Source organism: Ascochyta rabiei, chromosome 5 (assembly GCF_004011695.2).
Source record: "Ascochyta rabiei chromosome 5, complete sequence".
NCBI lineage: Eukaryota > Fungi > Ascomycota > Dothideomycetes > Pleosporales > Didymellaceae > Ascochyta > Ascochyta rabiei.
In genome coordinates this window covers 880331-896501 of record NC_082409.1, presented here as the reverse complement: position 1 = coordinate 896501, position 16171 = coordinate 880331, and the positions used below count along the sequence as shown (strand labels likewise).

The 16171-nt window shown below is 58.7% G+C and overlaps 6 protein-coding genes across 6 annotated transcripts, besides 26 other annotated features; 2 read left to right on the top strand and 4 right to left on the bottom strand.

Moving 5' to 3' along the window:
- Nucleotides 1-1136: 1136 nt before the first annotated feature.
- Nucleotides 1137-1162: a tandem repeat.
- A 194-nt stretch (nt 1163-1356) lies between these two features.
- Nucleotides 1357-1378: a tandem repeat.
- Nucleotides 1379-1562: 184 nt separating this feature from the next.
- Nucleotides 1563-1583: a tandem repeat.
- Nucleotides 1584-1639: 56 nt separating this feature from the next.
- Nucleotides 1640-1663: a tandem repeat.
- An 819-nt stretch (nt 1664-2482) lies between these two features.
- Nucleotides 2483-2517: a tandem repeat.
- Nucleotides 2518-2645: 128 nt separating this feature from the next.
- On the bottom strand, nt 2646-7418 carry EKO05_0003447 (uncharacterized protein; the record flags this gene model as incomplete). Its single annotated transcript, XM_038945362.1, has 1 exon — nt 2646-7418. The coding sequence occupies one exon, from the start codon at nt 7416-7418 to the stop codon at nt 2646-2648; it is 4773 nt and encodes a 1590-aa protein (XP_038800825.1).
- Nucleotides 3365-3420: a tandem repeat.
- Nucleotides 4760-5047: a tandem repeat.
- Nucleotides 4778-4840: a mobile genetic element.
- Nucleotides 4810-4870: a mobile genetic element.
- Nucleotides 4893-4975: a mobile genetic element.
- Nucleotides 5584-5650: a tandem repeat.
- Nucleotides 6238-6263: a tandem repeat.
- Nucleotides 6790-6831: a tandem repeat.
- Nucleotides 7419-7540: 122 nt separating the features above from the next.
- Nucleotides 7541-7603: a tandem repeat.
- Nucleotides 7604-7643: a tandem repeat.
- Nucleotides 7644-8155: 512 nt separating this feature from the next.
- Nucleotides 8156-8182: a tandem repeat.
- Nucleotides 8183-8234: 52 nt separating this feature from the next.
- Nucleotides 8235-8273: a tandem repeat.
- Nucleotides 8274-9122: 849 nt separating this feature from the next.
- Nucleotides 9123-9147: a tandem repeat.
- Nucleotides 9148-10679: 1532 nt separating this feature from the next.
- Nucleotides 10680-11113, bottom strand: EKO05_0003446 (Cytochrome c oxidase subunit 7A; the record flags this gene model as incomplete). The annotated part of the gene is made up of 4 exons (XM_059636165.1): nt 10680-10765; nt 10845-10880; nt 10987-11029; nt 11090-11113. The coding sequence occupies 4 exons, from the start codon at nt 11111-11113 to the stop codon at nt 10680-10682; spliced, it is 189 nt and encodes a 62-aa protein (XP_059492148.1).
- Nucleotides 11114-11598: 485 nt separating this feature from the next.
- On the top strand, nt 11599-12640 carry EKO05_0003445 (uncharacterized protein; the record flags this gene model as incomplete). Its single annotated transcript, XM_038938476.2, has 2 exons — nt 11599-11857; nt 11904-12640. 2 exons carry the CDS (start codon nt 11599-11601, stop codon nt 12638-12640), a joined length of 996 nt encoding a protein of 331 aa, XP_038800826.2.
- Nucleotides 12479-12514: a tandem repeat.
- A 291-nt stretch (nt 12641-12931) lies between the features above and the next one.
- Nucleotides 12932-13371, bottom strand: EKO05_0003444 (uncharacterized protein; the record flags this gene model as incomplete). The annotated part of the gene is made up of 2 exons (XM_059636164.1): nt 12932-13004; nt 13166-13371. The coding sequence occupies 2 exons, from the start codon at nt 13369-13371 to the stop codon at nt 12932-12934; spliced, it is 279 nt and encodes a 92-aa protein (XP_059492147.1).
- Nucleotides 13022-13062: a tandem repeat.
- Nucleotides 13064-13113: a tandem repeat.
- A 44-nt stretch (nt 13372-13415) lies between the features above and the next one.
- Nucleotides 13416-13451: a tandem repeat.
- Nucleotides 13452-13539: a tandem repeat.
- EKO05_0003443 (uncharacterized protein) lies at nt 13473-14730 on the top strand (the record flags this gene model as incomplete). Its single annotated transcript, XM_038938517.1, has 3 exons — nt 13473-13550; nt 13612-13646; nt 13731-14730. 3 exons carry the CDS (start codon nt 13473-13475, stop codon nt 14728-14730), a joined length of 1113 nt encoding a protein of 370 aa, XP_038800828.1.
- Nucleotides 14678-14722: a tandem repeat.
- A 287-nt stretch (nt 14731-15017) lies between the features above and the next one.
- Nucleotides 15018-15074: a tandem repeat.
- A 28-nt stretch (nt 15075-15102) lies between these two features.
- Nucleotides 15103-15928, bottom strand: EKO05_0003442 (uncharacterized protein; the record flags this gene model as incomplete). The annotated part of the gene is made up of 2 exons (XM_059636163.1): nt 15103-15714; nt 15767-15928. 2 exons carry the CDS (start codon nt 15926-15928, stop codon nt 15103-15105), a joined length of 774 nt encoding a protein of 257 aa, XP_059492146.1.
- Nucleotides 15857-15897: a tandem repeat.
- Nucleotides 15929-16171: the final 243 nt, after the last annotated feature.

The window sequence follows — 16171 nt, the reverse complement described above, 5'->3', positions numbered from 1 at the left end:
TACCTCGAGCCCGTGTCCATCTTGGCGGGCGCCGTGCAGGCCTACTTCTTCCAGTCGGCCTACCTGACCCTCACCCACGCCTCCAGTGCCCCCAGCCTAGTGCCCCTCTCAACATCCATTGTGCTGACTCAGCTGGCCAACCTGTACCTGGGACTCGCCATGACCGAGGCCCTTGTTCTGCGTGTCACGGCCGAGTACAGCGTGTGGAGGGCGCTCATCGTCGTGCTGCTCATCGCTGACGTGGGCCACCTGTACTCGGTCCTGCCGCTGGGCTTCTCCAGAGCATTCCTGCAGTGGTGGAACTGGAACGCTGTTGACTGGGGCAATGTGGGCTGGGTCTACTTCCTCGCGCTGACGCGCATCTGCATGCTGCTAGGGATTGGCTTTGACCGAAGCCGAGCTCCCGGGCGGAAAAGTGCGTGAGGTGCAAATCTGGTGGTGGATAGACATGCCCTCCACCGCTGTTGCCAACACCAACCAATCGAGCGTCTTGTCCTACAGACCCAAGTCAATCATGTCAATCCTGTGTAATTACCGATCCGCCGCGATCAAACAAGACGCCACACGTTCTTCCCTCGTCTGCCCTCGTACCTGTTCGGCAAGCCAACCGAGAGGCCTTCCTTACCGAGCCCTCTGGCGCTGCCTCTGGCGGGTGCCACAAAGATCTGCCCTCAGCCCGCTACCCCAGACCCACTTCCCACTTGCACCCAACCTCGCCCATCCTAACCCGATTCAGCGACTTCGAGATGGACATGGACTTCTAGAAGTCAGGGGCACCCGCCGACCCGTCAGGGAGATGCAGAGCACTACCATCTTGCAATGAACGGTGAAGGGAGCAAACGGTGGTACGCCCACCCAAGGCCTGCCCGTTCATCTTGTCGCCCAGCACACCCCGCTGCATCTTCCATTATTGTGCACGAGTCGTCGGCGAACCACCCAGTGCGCGCGCGAGCTTTGCCAGAACCAACGCTCTGCCCGTTCCCAACCACATCCAACAAAGAAGCAACCCGCACCCGTTCGTTCCCCGTCCAGCTCGACCGTCCAGCTCGACCGTCCAGCTCTCGACCGCGCAGGAGCAGTTTCCGGACAAGACGGCCAATTTGGAAGCCTGAGCGCAACATTCCATCACCCCTCCCCTTCTTCTTCTTCTTCTTCCTCTTCTCCACCATCAACGTATCGCCGTCGAACGTTGCACCGCACGACCTGCATCGCCTTCGTCCGCCGTAGAATCCCCATTCCTCGCCAGTGTCAGCGCCGCATGCAGCCGGCCGAGAATAGTAGCGCCGACAATTCCGCACTTTTGCTGGCCAGGTGTCGCCACCCGCGCACCATCTCAGCCTCTGCACCCACCACTCCAAGAAAAAAAAAAAAAAAAAAAGAGGCTTCCATGATGCTTCCACACTAACACTCCCCTCGCCAAAAAGCTGCTTTCGGCAAGACCTCCCTGCATCCATCTCGCACGTGTGCGTGCAGGGTCTCGCGCGCGCGATACGCAGACATGACGTGCCTCCCACGCACGCCAACCACTGTGGTTTTCCCGTCGACATCGAGCATGCATGCATGCACGCCCGCCCGCCCGCCCGTACGCGTGTTGATTTCACAATGATGTGTTTGTTTCGCTCGCCCCTAGTCCCTGCACACCTACCTACCTACCTAGGTACCTGTCTTTGCGACATCTCGCAAGCTGCGAACCAAGTGAAACGTTGTCGATGGGCCGAGGCGCCGCACACGGCCGTACCGCGCGCTACTCACTCACTCCACCTACCTGCCTTGCACACAACACAAATACACAGTAGCTGGGTTGGAGCGCCGGGTGGGGTGTGTGAACCGTGGTACGTTGGCATTCGAGACTGCTGGCTGTGTCTGTTCTTTTTGGAATGACTGCACTCGCACTTGCACTTGCGCTTGTACGTACCGTTCGATCTACGCATTCGGTGAGCGGGCGAGGCCAGCCCAAGACCATCGCTGGGGGCGTGTCCGACAGGTTTCAGGCGCGCTGGCTTCCGACGACGCGGATACGGGTTGTGGCGTGGAGTGTCTGGGCCTGAGACGCATCTGTTTGTCGGTTTCTCTGCTTGTCCGTCTGGCTGAATGCGAGAAGAAGCAAGCGCAGCCGCTCTTTCGTCCTCGGCTTGATCCGCCAGGTTGCGCAGTGTCAAGATGAGGTTTTGCCCCCCCCCCCCTCTTTCTCTCCCCACATCGCCAACACGCAGGCCAATATACAATGAAATCTCCATGTCATAGATCTACTGCGTCACGAAAGCGTAGGGGAAAAGCGGCTAAAACGTGCACATGACTTCATCGAGTATATGCAAAACGACCGCGGACCTCATCCCCCAGAACCTATCTAAGAAGGACAGAAGAACAGTAAATCGGGGGTATAAGTATCCACAACAGCGCAAAGACAACGACAGTGTCGAAATACACATGGCTTCTCGACGCCACCCAACGGGCACGTGAACGGCATTTTTCCCATCTCACGTGGTACCAGATCCTTGGTCCATCGCCATGGTCCATCCAAAAGCGCCTTGCAGATCCAAAGTGAAAACAAGGCAGAAACAGCAGTGAAGATTATGGTACAAGGAAACAAAATAAGAAGCCATGCAAAACGTCCGAGGACTCGGATGTGCATAGTTGTTCATCGCTCAGTAGATGCCAGCCTCAATCCCAGCGAGGCTGCCATCCATCTGCTTCTCCATGGCCTCGAAATCCATCAGCGACGGGAACAGCATCATCCCTTCGCTGTCCATCGAAGGCAGTGACACGCCAAGCGTCTGAAGATCGTCTGACAGCTGCATGTCGAGTGGCAGCGCATCTCCATTCATGCCCAGCATCCATGCGTCGGGCATGTCAATGTCGAGGTTGATGACAAGGTTGTCATTCTCGGAAATATCAGACTGCCGTGTAGACGGCGTGTCTTTCGACGACGAATCGGGCGTCTCGGTGGGCGAGTTTGGACGAGAACGAGTGGCCCACGTGTTGTCCACGTCCTTGAGGTCGAGCACAGTGAATGGTCCGTTAGCGTCGAGCGCAGCAAACGTGTCTTCGTACGAGTAGTCAAGCAACGATGGGGGGACCATGGGCTGCAGGTCTTGAGGCTTTTCTGGCTCCGCTCCAGCAACGGGCGCGGGCTCCTTTACCGTCAACTTAGCGGCACTGGTGGGTGTAGGCTTTGCTTGGGCCGCGGTGCTGGGCGTGGCGACCTTCGCCATTGCCTGCGGTGTCTTGAGCAAGTTGGCTGATGGCGAGTTCTTGATGCCAGTCTGCGTCGGTATGCGCGTCATAGGAGTAGCCGCCGCATGATGACCCGCTGGTGTTGAGGCGTTCTGTGCAGTGCCAGGCGTGTGTTCGGATTTGATAGCCTGTGCGGGAGCGCGTGAAGCTGAAGCAGCAGGTACAGGTGCAGGCGCAGGCGCAGGTTTTGAAGAGGATTTGGATGCGGCTGCATCAACCCTAGGTTCCCCAGTTTTGGAGTCGATCTCAAGGTATTCTGCCATGGATTCGAGTGCGAACTGAAGAGGGTTGTCGATCTTGGCGTGAGCTATGCTGAAATGCGCGTCAAGCTCCGTCTGTGTGTCAAAGCCTCGAACAGAGTACTCGCATTCAGCAAGCTTGCACTTGAACGTGGGTCTCTGTGGCATTTGCTTCTCTGGTGCTGGCTGTCGCTTGAGCTCAGGCGAGTTGCCTTTCCCAGTATTCATGTGGGGCGACGGCCTCGGCCCTGGTGTTGAGTTCTGACTACCTGATTCAATCCTTGCGCGCTTCTTATCGGGCAGGATGAGGTTCGTAAGTCTCGGGGCGTCTTCAAAGTATTTTGGAGCTCCGCTCGGGGATTGACCACCTCCGAGAGGGAAGGGTGGCCGATCGGTTGTGGGAGCCTGAGGCGCCTTTGAGCCGCGTTGGTGTAGTTCAGTGTGTTGCTTGAGGTTGGCAGCATTCAGCTGAGCTGGAGGAGTAGCAAGCGAGTAATCTGAACTCGTCTGCGGCTGCTGGGGGTTCGACTGTGGGTTGACGTTTTGGTTCTGTGCCGATTGTGACATCCTGGACTGAATCTTGGAGACGAACTTGAGAATCGTACCGACGTGGGTCTTGAATCCGTCAGTTGATAGTGTGATCTGGTCGTTGAGCATCCCGTTCTCGAGGTTCATCTCTCGAAATAGCAAGCATCGTGCCGTCATGATCTGCCGTATAACGCCCTCTGAGCCGCTTTCGACGTCAAAAGACGCGTAGAAGGCGCGAAGTGCTCCGTCCACTTTCTTGAAAACCGAAAGCTGCTTCTGGAGGGACCCCTGCAGTGAAGCGCGTATGGGAGGCGGTATCTGCGTTGGCTGTCCAGGAGGGAGGGTCCTTTCAACCTCGGCCATCATCGCGTTCAGCTTGTTGATTCTGACCGGATCATTCATGCGGGCGCGGATGTCATCGGCACTAGGCACAGGACGTGATTGTTGTGGCCCCTTACCATTAACAGGATTCGAAGCATCTTGAGCTTTGAGCAGCTGTGCCTTGACCTGAGCTTGCTGCGCCGGTGTGAGCTTAGACATCTGTTCTTGAGTGAGGTTGAGCCCCTGTTGAGCTCTTTGAGACATTGAAGACGCCGCGTTGCCGACATTCTGGTCTGCATTGGCCTCAGCGGAATCTCCGTTGGGCCGCTTCAGACTCTTCGTAGCGGTAAGTGCCGGCTGTGTTGGTTGCTGTGGCCTGCCGGCTGGCTTTGGCTGCGGTGTAGACTGAGCGACCTGAGCGGTCAGGGGTCGGTTGGGTTGCTGTTGTTGTGGAGGTTGCTGCTGTTGCTGCTGCTGCTGCTGTTGTTGCTGTTGCTGTTGCTGTTGTTGCTGCTGCTGCTGTTGCTGTTGCTGCTGCTGCTGTAGCATATTCCGTTGCTGTTGCTGTTGCTGTTGCTGTTGCTGTTGCTGTTGCTGTTGCTGTTGCTGTTGCTGTTGCTGCTGCTGCTGCTGCTGCTGCTGCTGCTGCTGCTGAGCGAGCATCTGTTGCTGCTGTTGTTGCCTGCTTCTCATCTTTTGTTGTAGGATGTGTTGTCGTAGTTGCTCGTCTGACATGTTCATGCTCGCATTTGGATTTGACGCCTGAATCTTTTGTCGGAATATCTGCAGCTCCTGCGGTGTGACATTGATAGCAGGTAGGTTTGCCATGTTCATAGGCTGTTGTGGTGCCCTTGCCTGTATCTGGCCAGGTGTCATGGGTGCTGCAGCATTGTTTGGCTGAGGAACAGCGCCAGGCATTTGTTGTTGCCGTTGCAGCATGTTCTGAAAATGTATCACTTGAAGCATGATGAGCTTTTGCGTTTCTGCAGGAGGAAGGATTGCAGGGTTCTGCTGAGCCCACTGTTTGAGCTGTCCCCAGCTCTTTACGTCTGGAGGCAAGTTTTGTCGGACTTGCGGGCCGACCACTTCTGGAGGAAAGGGTCTGCCGTCCGTGTTTGCGATGATTCCGGGATTCGACTGGAGCAGTGTCTGTGCAGCCATGACACGTTGTGGTGTCAATAGAGGACCACGCTGTGCCATTTGCTGCGGCTGTCTACCAACAGCACCAGGCGTCTGTTGCCCCATACTCATGCCAGGGCGGGCCATGTTAGCCATGTTAGCCATGTTTGCCATGTTTGCCATGTTGGCCATGTTAGCCATGTTAGCCACGTTTGGCCCTCCCATCATCTGCCCAGCCATGCCAGGCTGCATGCCCTGTTGCTGATTGAACATCATGTTGCGCTGTCCTGGAGTTCCAGGACCACCTGCTAACAAACCGTTCTGCATCGCTTGATTCCGTCGTTGGGTAGTCATGTAATTGGCAAGGATCTGGCGGAAGTTCTGCTCTGGCACTTTGAGCAACTGTTGTTTTGCATGTGGTTCAAGATCGGCTGGCATCATACTCAACCGCACTTGATCTGTGAGGGGTTGACTGGATTGTGACACAGCGGCGGCCCTCTGTTGTGCCTCACGCATCAGCGCAGTCATTTGATCAGCCTGGCCCGGACCTGGTTGGGGAGTCATTTGCGGAACATGCGCTTGTGGCCGTTGCTGTGGGGTGGTGGGCGGTCCCTGTTGACCCGGTGGATTCATCGGCCTGGTAAGCAGGGGCATGGCAGGGCTTTGCTGAGATCCTGGCGGCAGATTTAGGCCACCGATCTGTCCCTGGAGTAGTTGATTCTGATTCCTTGCCTGCAACGCAGCCTGTTGAGCTCTCTGCTGGTCCATCTGCGCACGAGCTTGTGCTTGGGCTTGAGCCTGGGCCTGGGCCTGGGCCTGGGCTACCTGAACCTGGGAAGCATGAGCCTGGCGCTGGAGACTTTGCTGGAACGCGGCTTGAGCTGCATGTCGTTGGGCCATGGCCGCGTTTTGCGGTTGACCTCCTTGTCCAAAAGCAGCCATCTGGGCGCTATTGTTGTTGCTAGCTGGGACCACCTCTGCGCCCGAGTCTTGCAACCTTACGGCACCCAGCTGCTGGTTGGTGATTGCGTTGAAGTCAAACGCGGGATCTGACTGTCGTTGAGCCATATTCGTTTGCTGGCCCTGCATCGGATTGGGTTGGCCGCCTTGCTGGCCACCCGACTGGTTTGCACCCTGTTTGTTTGGCAGGTTGACCTTGCCGTTTCTGTACAGCAGCTCGGCATGCTGCCGGAAGCGAAAGAACAACGGGTCGATTCCCTGGGCAAGGAGCTGCTGTTTCTTATCTTCGGGCCATGTATTGACCTCAGCCTGAAACTTTGCGCGAATATCTGCTCCACAGCTGTCCAACAGTCTCCTGGCCAACGAGTTGATGAAAGCACCTTCTGCCTGCGGGTTGGGTCGCTGCGGCTGTTGGGGGTTGGGTGGTGGGTTCTGTTGGGCTTGGTTGAGGTTAGGGGTGCCCACGTTGATGCCCATAGAGGAGCCTCCTTGTGCCATGGGCACTGGTGATATCTGCATGGGTCGTTGGAGTTGAGCGTTCGGAAAGCCCGGATTGAACTGTTGCGGTGTGCCCTGGCGAGGACCCTGGGGCCCAGCCTGGCCCATCATGTTCATCTGGCCTGGATTCATGCCGTTCATAGGCATGTTCATGTTTCCAAGGTTGTTCTGCATGCGTTGTGACTGTTGCTGGCGTGCAGCCGTTATGGCCATGAGTTTCTGCTTGATGTTGGAGATGTACTGGTCCTTTGTTTGGCTTTGGATGAAGACTTGGTTTTCAAAGCTCAGCGAGGTGCGCATGGCCTCCATCTCCGGCGTCTCAGGCTTCAGGAGACGGAACTGGCTGAAGAACTGGAAGGCAAGCTGACCGCGTTCTTCCGGGGGAGTCGACTGCTGCCATCCTTGGGGGATCTTGCCCTGCTGCTGCTGGGCGCGGTAGTGGTTGACGAAGTGGTTGTAGTTGGCACTGGCTGGGCGCGCCATGCCGTTGTGCTGCATGTTGGGGTTGTTCATCTGCATGGCTTGTGCACGGTGGAGTCGGGCGGTCTACGTGGTAGGAGGCGTGCGAGGTGGGGCGGGTGGTGAGCGGAGCGGTGCAGTGCCACAAGCGCAAAGGGTAGCAATACGGATGCAGTGGATGGGAGGGCGAGGGCGAGGGCGAGGGCGAGGGCGAGGGCGAGGGCGAGGGCGAGGGCGAGGGCGAGAGGGCGAGAGGGCAAAGGGCAAAGGGGTGCGCGGCGGAGGTGCTGAGCGCCGAGGCTCAGTGTCGGCGGTCGAGTTGGGCGCCCGTCCAGACAGCGCGGCAATAGCAAGCACGGGTTGGGTCGAGTGTCGCAAAGGCGAGCGGCAGGCCCAGCACACACAGTGGCTACAAGGTCGCCAGCATGCGCCACGGGTGGTGGAGCGAGCAGCGGTCGAGCAGCGGTCGAGGTGCGGTCGAGGTGCGGTCGAGGAGCGGTCGAGGAAGCCGGGCGAGGGTGTTGCGGGACTGCGCAGCGCAGTCGAAGGGATGCTGCTGATCGCTCGCAAGTGATCGACACTGGGCGACAGGGCGCTTCTGGGTACTTGGGACGAACGTCGCAAAATGGCAATGCCGGATGCAGCCTTGGTGCCCGCGATGGTCTGCTGCTACAAGATCTGCTCGCAGCGCGGTCAAGGGTCCCGGCCGAAGAGGAGAGGGGAGGGAGGGAGGCTTGCAGCAGGCCGCTGGGCTGCGGGAGAATCGGTGAGGATGGATGCTTTCCACAGGGCCAGGTGCTAGCAGCTAGCAGCTAGCAGCTTGCAGGCGGGTGGCTCTAGCGCGCGAACCTCAACCAGGGTTCGTGGGATGGTGGCTTCGTTGGTTCGCTGGTTCGCTGGTTCGCTGGTTCGCTGCCTCGTCACCTCCAAGACGCCTGTTGCAAATGGCCACGAGGGGGAACAGGAAAGGCCAGCAACAACAAGGCTGCCGTCCTGTCACGGATTGTGCAAGTCGGCGGACTGCTGTGCTGGGGATGCTGGGGGTGCTGGAGTGCTCATTAGCCCGCGAAGGGCGAAGGGCGAAGCCTCACTGGACCCTCCCTGTCCACTGGCTGTCGACCGTCCATCCACAGCACGCACATGTGCCCTGTCACGTCCGCCAGCGCGCTTCTCTGCGCGCTGCACGCTGCACGCTGCACGCCTCCGCAAGCTCTCTCGAGCGCGTCTCGCATCTGCTGCAGCTCGCCGCCTGCCGCTTGAAGCTCGAGGCTGCGAGGTTTCACTTTGACTTGACCGCCGCGCCCAATCTGCCATGGACGCTGCCCACCGCACCACCACCGCTCTGCACAAGACACGCGCACAGACGTCTCGCAGCCCTGGCGCCCTCCAGCCCGCCGCATCCCTGTCTCGCTAGCCTGATCCGTGGCCCGCTGCCCTGGTCTGGTGATGAAGTCAACCCTCCAACCAAGAAATCCGGCCAGCACCCTCTCTGCGCTCAAAATAATCCACTGTGCTCGCTGGCCTCCTCTCCACACCCTGCCACGACGCACCGGACACCACGTCAGCGGCCTCAGAGCCTCCGTCCAGCTTTCTGTACACCGGCCACTTTCACACGCCTCGGTTTTCCATCCCTCTGAGGACACCACCGTATGATAAGTGACCCGGGTCCCCTCAAACTTCGCCCTCGTCGTTGGCTTAATCAACCGTTGGCCTAGCTTCGTAGTGCAGCTCCACCGCAGCGGCACCCCGTAACAAGCTAACCCTGCCTGCCGCCGCCGCCGCCGCCGCCTGCAAGTGACCAGCATCTGTGCAGCTTGACATGCCAGCAACACCGTCTCGTAGCCATCATGCACCAGAGGGAAGCGCTGCCGACTGTCTCTCTCCGACTTCCCCTTCCCCCTCTCGCATTTCCCCAAGCGTGCTGCCCGCCGTGTCCTCGTCGATCGTGTGCTTGGCAGCGGACTGACAGTCCGCGCCGAGGGAACGCCATGATCGCCAAAACGCCTCTGGGTTCGGTCTTCATTTGCCGTCATCCTTCACCAGGGTCTTTGCAACTCCTGTCTCCTTTTGCCGCAACATACACGGCTGGAGACGAACGCGCGATCCGCTGTGCTTTTGTCTTCGTCCATCCTGACTGGCCTGATGACGACTTTGTTCCATTGCATGGGGTTGGATTGACTTTGTCTCGCCTGCAATGGGCACCAGGGGTGCAACCGCAAGTGTTTCTCCCCTCGCTTACGCTCCGTTCAACACGACAGCGGATTGCCGTTGACAGTCCCTACACGCGTCACAACTGGAACCAGTTCGTCTCACAAGCGGAAAAGAGAAGCTTGCCGTGGCCCAGTCCTGCATGGAATCTCTGCTGTTCTCTTCGAGTCCGAAAAGGTGGTATGGGCTGTGCCAATGCAGCATGAATCCAAGTCGGACGCCAACAAACCGTGAGCCGTGAGCTCTCGTGACTCGTTTGTGCATCTTGTACAAACGTCACTTTACTGCACTCGGCCGGAGTGACCAGAGCAATCTCATAGAGCCACCTCTCCGTCCTCCCTCTAGGACGAAACAGCATGGGTTGTGTGTGTATCGAGAGACGAGAAACTATAAACCTGCGTGCATTGTGATGCGTGTGACGGAACCTTGTTGCCCCACGCTCCTGGTGGTAAATGCATTGCCCATGGTGCACTATTTCAGAAGCGCCGCTCATAATGGACAAGGGCAGCGACATGGATGCAATCTCAGCTCGACTGGATGTAATTGAGCTCGACTGGATGTGATTGAGCTCGACTGGAAGTAATCGAGCTCGACTGGATGTAATCTCAGCTCGACTGGATGCAATCTGAGCTCGACTGGATGCAATCTGATCTCGACTGGATGCAATCTGACCTCGACTGGATGCAATCTGACCTCGACTGGATGTAATCGAGCTCGACTGGATGCAATCTGACCTCGACTGGATGCAACCTGAGCTCGACTGGATGCAGTGCGTAAAGTAGCCTCTACCAGAGTGGAACAAGCCTAAAGACGCCCAGATCAAAGCATGTCTCGGACGATTCTTGAAACGCTTGCATCATGCCATGCTTAGTCAGCCAACAGCAGGCGTGGCGGAGCACTGCGCAAATCGAATAGAAAGAGGTAGAGTGGAACATGTGCTGGAGTAGCATGAAACGGAGGGACGGTGTTTATGTTGACTTGGCTGATCTCGATATGGCATGATTTCGGGGGATCCACCCCACCTATGATACACTTGGTCCCAGCTCCAGCAGCCCTCTATACGTCTTCGCCTTCTCGGAACATAGGAGATCTTGTTTCGTGAGGTGTGGTAGCTTATTTCTGGCCAAGAGCTGCAGCACGCTCGTCCTCGAGCTTCTGGTAGAAAGCGTCGCGGTGACGGACAGCGGGGACGTGGTAGCCTGGGAAAAGTAAGTCTCAAGCTGCGAGTTTCAACGCACGTGGTGTGCTGCCATGATCGAGAGGTTGTCGTGTACGTACCGTACCACCAGCCGTAGCCAGCAGTCACACCAAGACCTGCAACTGACTGTTAGCCAAGCTTCCCCCAGCGGTGCACGCATCGCCCAGAGCCTCCACAGAACTGCAGAAAGCCCCCGAAAAACGCAGGCAATGGCACACGCACCCATGGCAACGGAAAGGTCGAGCACGATCTGACGGCGGAGCATCTGTTCCAGTCATTAGTTTCGTCTTCACGGCTGCCCGCCACGTCCAATGGCAGCACGTACGCCAGTAATCGGTTTGAAGGCCATTGCGAAGTCGGTCTGCGGAGAGTGGAGAGTTTTGCGGCGGGGGTACGGGTTGCGGTAGCTGGTAAAGGTCGGCTGTCAGTCGACTGAAGTTGACCGCAAGTGGTTCGATTGTCATGGTCCTTGGCGCTGGCCCGTGCGGCTTGGGGAACTCGACCGACAACCTCCAGTCTGTACCCAGGTGAAAGGAACGTCGACGGCACGGCACGCATCGACCGCCTAGCGTCGCAGCGCTTTCACAATAGCCACCGTCGCGTGCGCAAGAACCTGCCATCGCCGCAGACTCGTCCCTCCGAGTACACTCACCTTCGACACACGCCAGCGCAACGCCAACTCGACCGCGTGGGCACCACATGCGACGCCACTCTCGATCCCCACCCTTCGCAGCCGGCCCCCGCACTGCAGTCCCAGCCTGTCCGTCGCGCACATAGCACATGCCCGGCCTCATCTCTCCCTCTAGCGCCAGCAGCGGAGGCGCATTCGCAGCCATGAAGCGGCCCCACGATGGAGAGGGCCCAGCACCCCACGGCGCGCCGCCCAAGAAGCGCAAGGTCTTGCATCAGTTGCATTACACGCAGCCCGTGCAGCACATCGTCGACCCCATCGCCGCCGAGTTTGGCTTCGGCGACAGCAAAGACTTCTATGATCAACAGCTGCGGCGCGCAATAGCCATACAGTGCAGGACGTTGGGCTTTGAGAGCGCGCGACCAGATGCGCTGGAAGAGTTTCGCGGACTGGTCGACTCATGTACGACACTTCTGCGCGTAGGCTGAGCCTGGCTAATACAGCGCAGACATGACCAAGTTCCTGGCAAACGTGCGAATGTCCATGACAAGCGCGCGGCGTACCGAGACGGTCGCTCACGACTGGATCTATGCACTCGCCAACGCCGGCCTCCATGGCTCAGCAGCCCTCGAACCACACTTTGACACGGGCGAGATACCGCCATCCATACTACAGCCGCAATTCGAACCGCCCGCCCCTCCCGAACCACAGCCTATCAGTACAGACGCATTACTTGGCCCTGAACTGTCCGGCCGAACGGACAAAGAAGCGCGGGCATACATACCAAAGCATTTTCCACCATTTCCATCCAAAAACACATACAAGGCCACGCCAGTCTTCACCAAACGAGAAAATGATCCGCGCAAGATTCGAGAGAAGGCGACAGAAGAGGGCATTCTGGCAGAACAGAGCTTACGGAAGCTCATGGCTGCGCAAAAGGCAGGCATACAGAAGCAAACCGCAGGCAAGCGAAAGCGAAGCAAGCGCATGAAAGAGAGCGACAGGCTTTGGCAAGAAGCAATGACGGACCTGCTGAAGGAAGAGAAGGAACACGAGAAGAGCGAAGCCCGGCAACGCGCAAGGGAGGAAGAGGCCGAGGCCGAGGCGGACGACGAAGGCTGGAATGCGCCCCTTGTGGAGAGACAGCTACGGCAGCCCATTGTGGACCGGAACGTCAATCTCGAAGAGGGCGTGCATGTCAACTACGACCAAAGATCTTGGCGGAAATCAGCGAGAGGCGTTTGAAAAGTCAAGGTTCAGCCACATTCACGAGCTTGAAAGCATTTATACAGCGCGGCGTTTGGGGATTGCATACACATTCTGGCGTGCCCGGGGGCGGGGCTTTCGAGCATGTAGCATGTGGAGGGCGTTCATTCAGCAATTGATTAGAAGTTGTACCATAGCGCCTCGGGCGACAGACCAACAGCAAACGAGTCGAGCCTTGTTCCTCGCCCATGATCACACCGATTTATTTTCCATCCAATTCATACATACGTGACTTTACAAGCTAGATTCCAGAGGTTCCCACCCCGATCCTCACTCCACCCTCTCTTGCCTCGCCCTCCACCCCTCCCACGCCGTCGTCTCAACACTCATCCCATTCGCACACCTAATCAACCAAATCAGCATCGTCATCGTCATCGTCATCGTCATCGTCATCGTCATCGCCAACAAATAGCAAACCGCGAACAGCAAGCAGCAACCAGCGACCAGCAAACGCCAAGCCCGCTCGCCCTGCACCTCACACGACCAACCCAACACTATACTTACTGTCTCAACAACCTTACCACAGGCTCACAGATAACATCCGGCCGCCTCGTCGTCTCCGAGACCTCGATATTGCACTTGTACTGCACGAGTTCCTTGAGCGCGCAGTCGCGGAGCTGCACAGGGGGTTTCCGCGGCTTCCCGTTGGGGAGCACGTTGATTTGGGATTCGAGGGTGCTGAGGGTGTGGATGGGCGTTGGTGGTGCCATTGAGGAGTGTTTTTTCTCTCTCTTTTTTTTTTTCGGTTCGTGGGGAGAAGGAGAGAGAGAGAGAGAGGTATAGATAGGAGGGGAAGTAGTAAAGGGGTGAGATGGCGAGTGGTGATGTGGAGGCGGGGAGGTTGGGGGAGAAGCTGTTGTTGGAGGTGGAGGTGGAGGAATTAAGCTCGGTATGTTTTGGATTCACAACCATGCTTTTTTCCCACTTGAGGTTGGTGTTGATGGTGTTAGGTGTTCAGCTCTCTTCGAGTGCTGGAGTCTGAGAGGTAAGAACTCCCTTGAGCGCCTTTCTCGCTGTTGGCTGGTGGTTGAGTTTGTATTGAGAGAGGATCTAGTTAACATTCGCTCAGTGGGGACACAGAAGCCGGGTCAAAGAGGTCTGTTTTCGGCATCCCAGAACTTGATGCTTTGATACCAAGTCCGTCGCCATCGGTCCTCGAACTGGTCTCACCACCACCCACGCACCACCCGTCAGGAGCAGGCAAAACATCACTGCTCTACCTCATCATAGCCCACGCCATCCTGCCCGCTACATTCGACGGCACAACCAATCTCAACGGCCACGAGGCCGCCATCATCCTCTTCGACCCACTCCACCACTTCAGCGTCTCCCGCCTAGCCTCCACAATGCTGCACCTGCTACTCTCCAAAGTAGCCGTCCCACCCTCCGCCCTGGACGAGCAGACGCGAAGCTCCCTCATCAGCCTAACAGCCCGCAGCCTAGACCACGTGCACATTTTCCGGCCGCAATCCTGGTCCGCGCTGTTAACAACACTCTCCACACTACCCGACTACCTCTTCGACAGCGAGCGCCACAAGAGCACGAACCGACGGATTCACGCCCTGATGCTTGAGGACCTCGACGCTTTCATCTGGTCTCTGCGCTCCGCCGCCACTTCTGACGCCACTTCTGACGCCACTTCTGACGCCACTTCCAACACCACCAACACCAATACCAACCAACTAAGCACCCCATCCCACCAACTCACCACCCAGCTATCCCGCCTCTCCACCCTGTTGTGTTGCAACGTGATAACAACGTCGGCCTCCGTCCTGGCGGCGGCCTTTCGACCGCCGCTCCCGTTGTCGTGGCCGGGCGGCGTGCGGGCCACGCGGGTGGCGGTGCGGCGCGTCGAGGTGGTGAGGTTTGGGCCGGGGATGAGCGTGGAGCAGGCCGAGGCGGACAAGGGGCAGCGGTGGGATGTGGTGAGGCGGGGGCGGTTCGCGTGCTGGAAGGTGGGAGGTGTCGGGGCGGGGCGGGAGGGTCAGGATAGGGAGGAGCAGGGCTTTGTGTTCCGGGTGGGGAGAGAGGGAGTCAGTGTGGAGAGGGGGAGGGGGAGGGAGGTATGAGTACGCGTGGTGTTTGTTTGGGGGTTTCCATTTTCACAGCGCTATGGTACATGGAAATACAGCCCGTCCGCTAGCTCGTGGATATGCATATGCCAGCCCACGCGGCTCGTCTCCTCCTGATATCGTACAGCGGATGCTGGAACCGTTTTTATACACAAAGGGCTTTACACGGTCGCGGCCCCTCGAGCGTGGCGTGGGGTGATGTGGTGCGGGACAATATCTCGGTGGTTGGGTTGGCTCGAGTGCCTGATGGGTGTTGCCGTCAGCCACTTGCATGGCCCTGCCCGTGTCCATGTCCATGTCCATGTCGGTGTCCATGTCGGTGTCCATGTCCGTGTCCATGTTCCCATCATCCCGCAAAGAGGCCAGGCACTAGAGATCCCGCCCCCAGAGCACCTTCCGCCTCTCGCGCTCCTCACGCGCCATCTTCCTCCGCTTCCCCCACTTCTCCCGGGCCGCGGCGTGCTCCTGGCTGACCCTCTCGGCCTTCTCGGGCACCTTGACGACCATGCCGACGAAGAACTGGCTGCAGCCAAACTTCTCGGCCAGCTTGACGCGTGTCCACTTGTCCGGGTCGCCGAGGCGCAGATTCCGTATCTCTTGGATCTGGGCGTCGTCGAGGTGGTACTTCTTCTCGTACGGCGCCCGGACGGGGGCAGGCAGGCTCGCGCTCGGGCGGGGAGGCAGGTGTGAGCCCGTCGACAGCGGCGTGCCGGGGGCGGCGACGGGGGACGACTGTCGGCGGAGGGCCGTGGTGTTAGCGTAGCTCAGGGCGGCGCTGTACAGCTGTCGCCGCTTGTCGTCCTTGGGCAGGAACTTGAGCGGCGTGTGGTAGACGCTCGGCGCAGACGAGGGCGGGTTGAAGACGAGCGAGGGCTCCGAGCGCGAGGGCGTGTAGGAGGGGGCCTCGGGCAGCGCGAGGAGCTTCTTGTGTCGGCGGGCCGTGGATTCGTGGCGGCACTGCACGCGGGGGACGAGCGCGGGCTGCCGTGTGGGGAGGGAGAGACACGTGCGGAGGAGCGGTTTGCTGGCCGACATGCTGGCCGACATGCTGGCCGCCATTGAGCAATTCGACACGGGACGAAGGGCTGGGCGTCGAAGGCTGCGAGGGTTGGGCGTCGACGGCGGCGAGGGCGAGGGCGAGGGCGAGGGCGATGGCGAGGGCGATGGCCGTGGCCGTGAAGGGGTGCGCTGCCATGGCTCGGCGAGCGAACTTTTGCTGGCCTGTGCGCACGAGCCTACCTAGCTGTGTGCTCAAGCCTCACAACCCGTGCTGTCACGTCACGGCCCAATAGCATCGAGCTCACGCGCCGCACGCGCCGCACCCATCAACCCACCAGCCCATCAACCTATCAATATCAACCCATCAACCCATCGGCTGCCTCCCTTCAGAACACGGCCATCACAGACGCTCGAGTGCACGGTCGGTGGAGTGGGTACG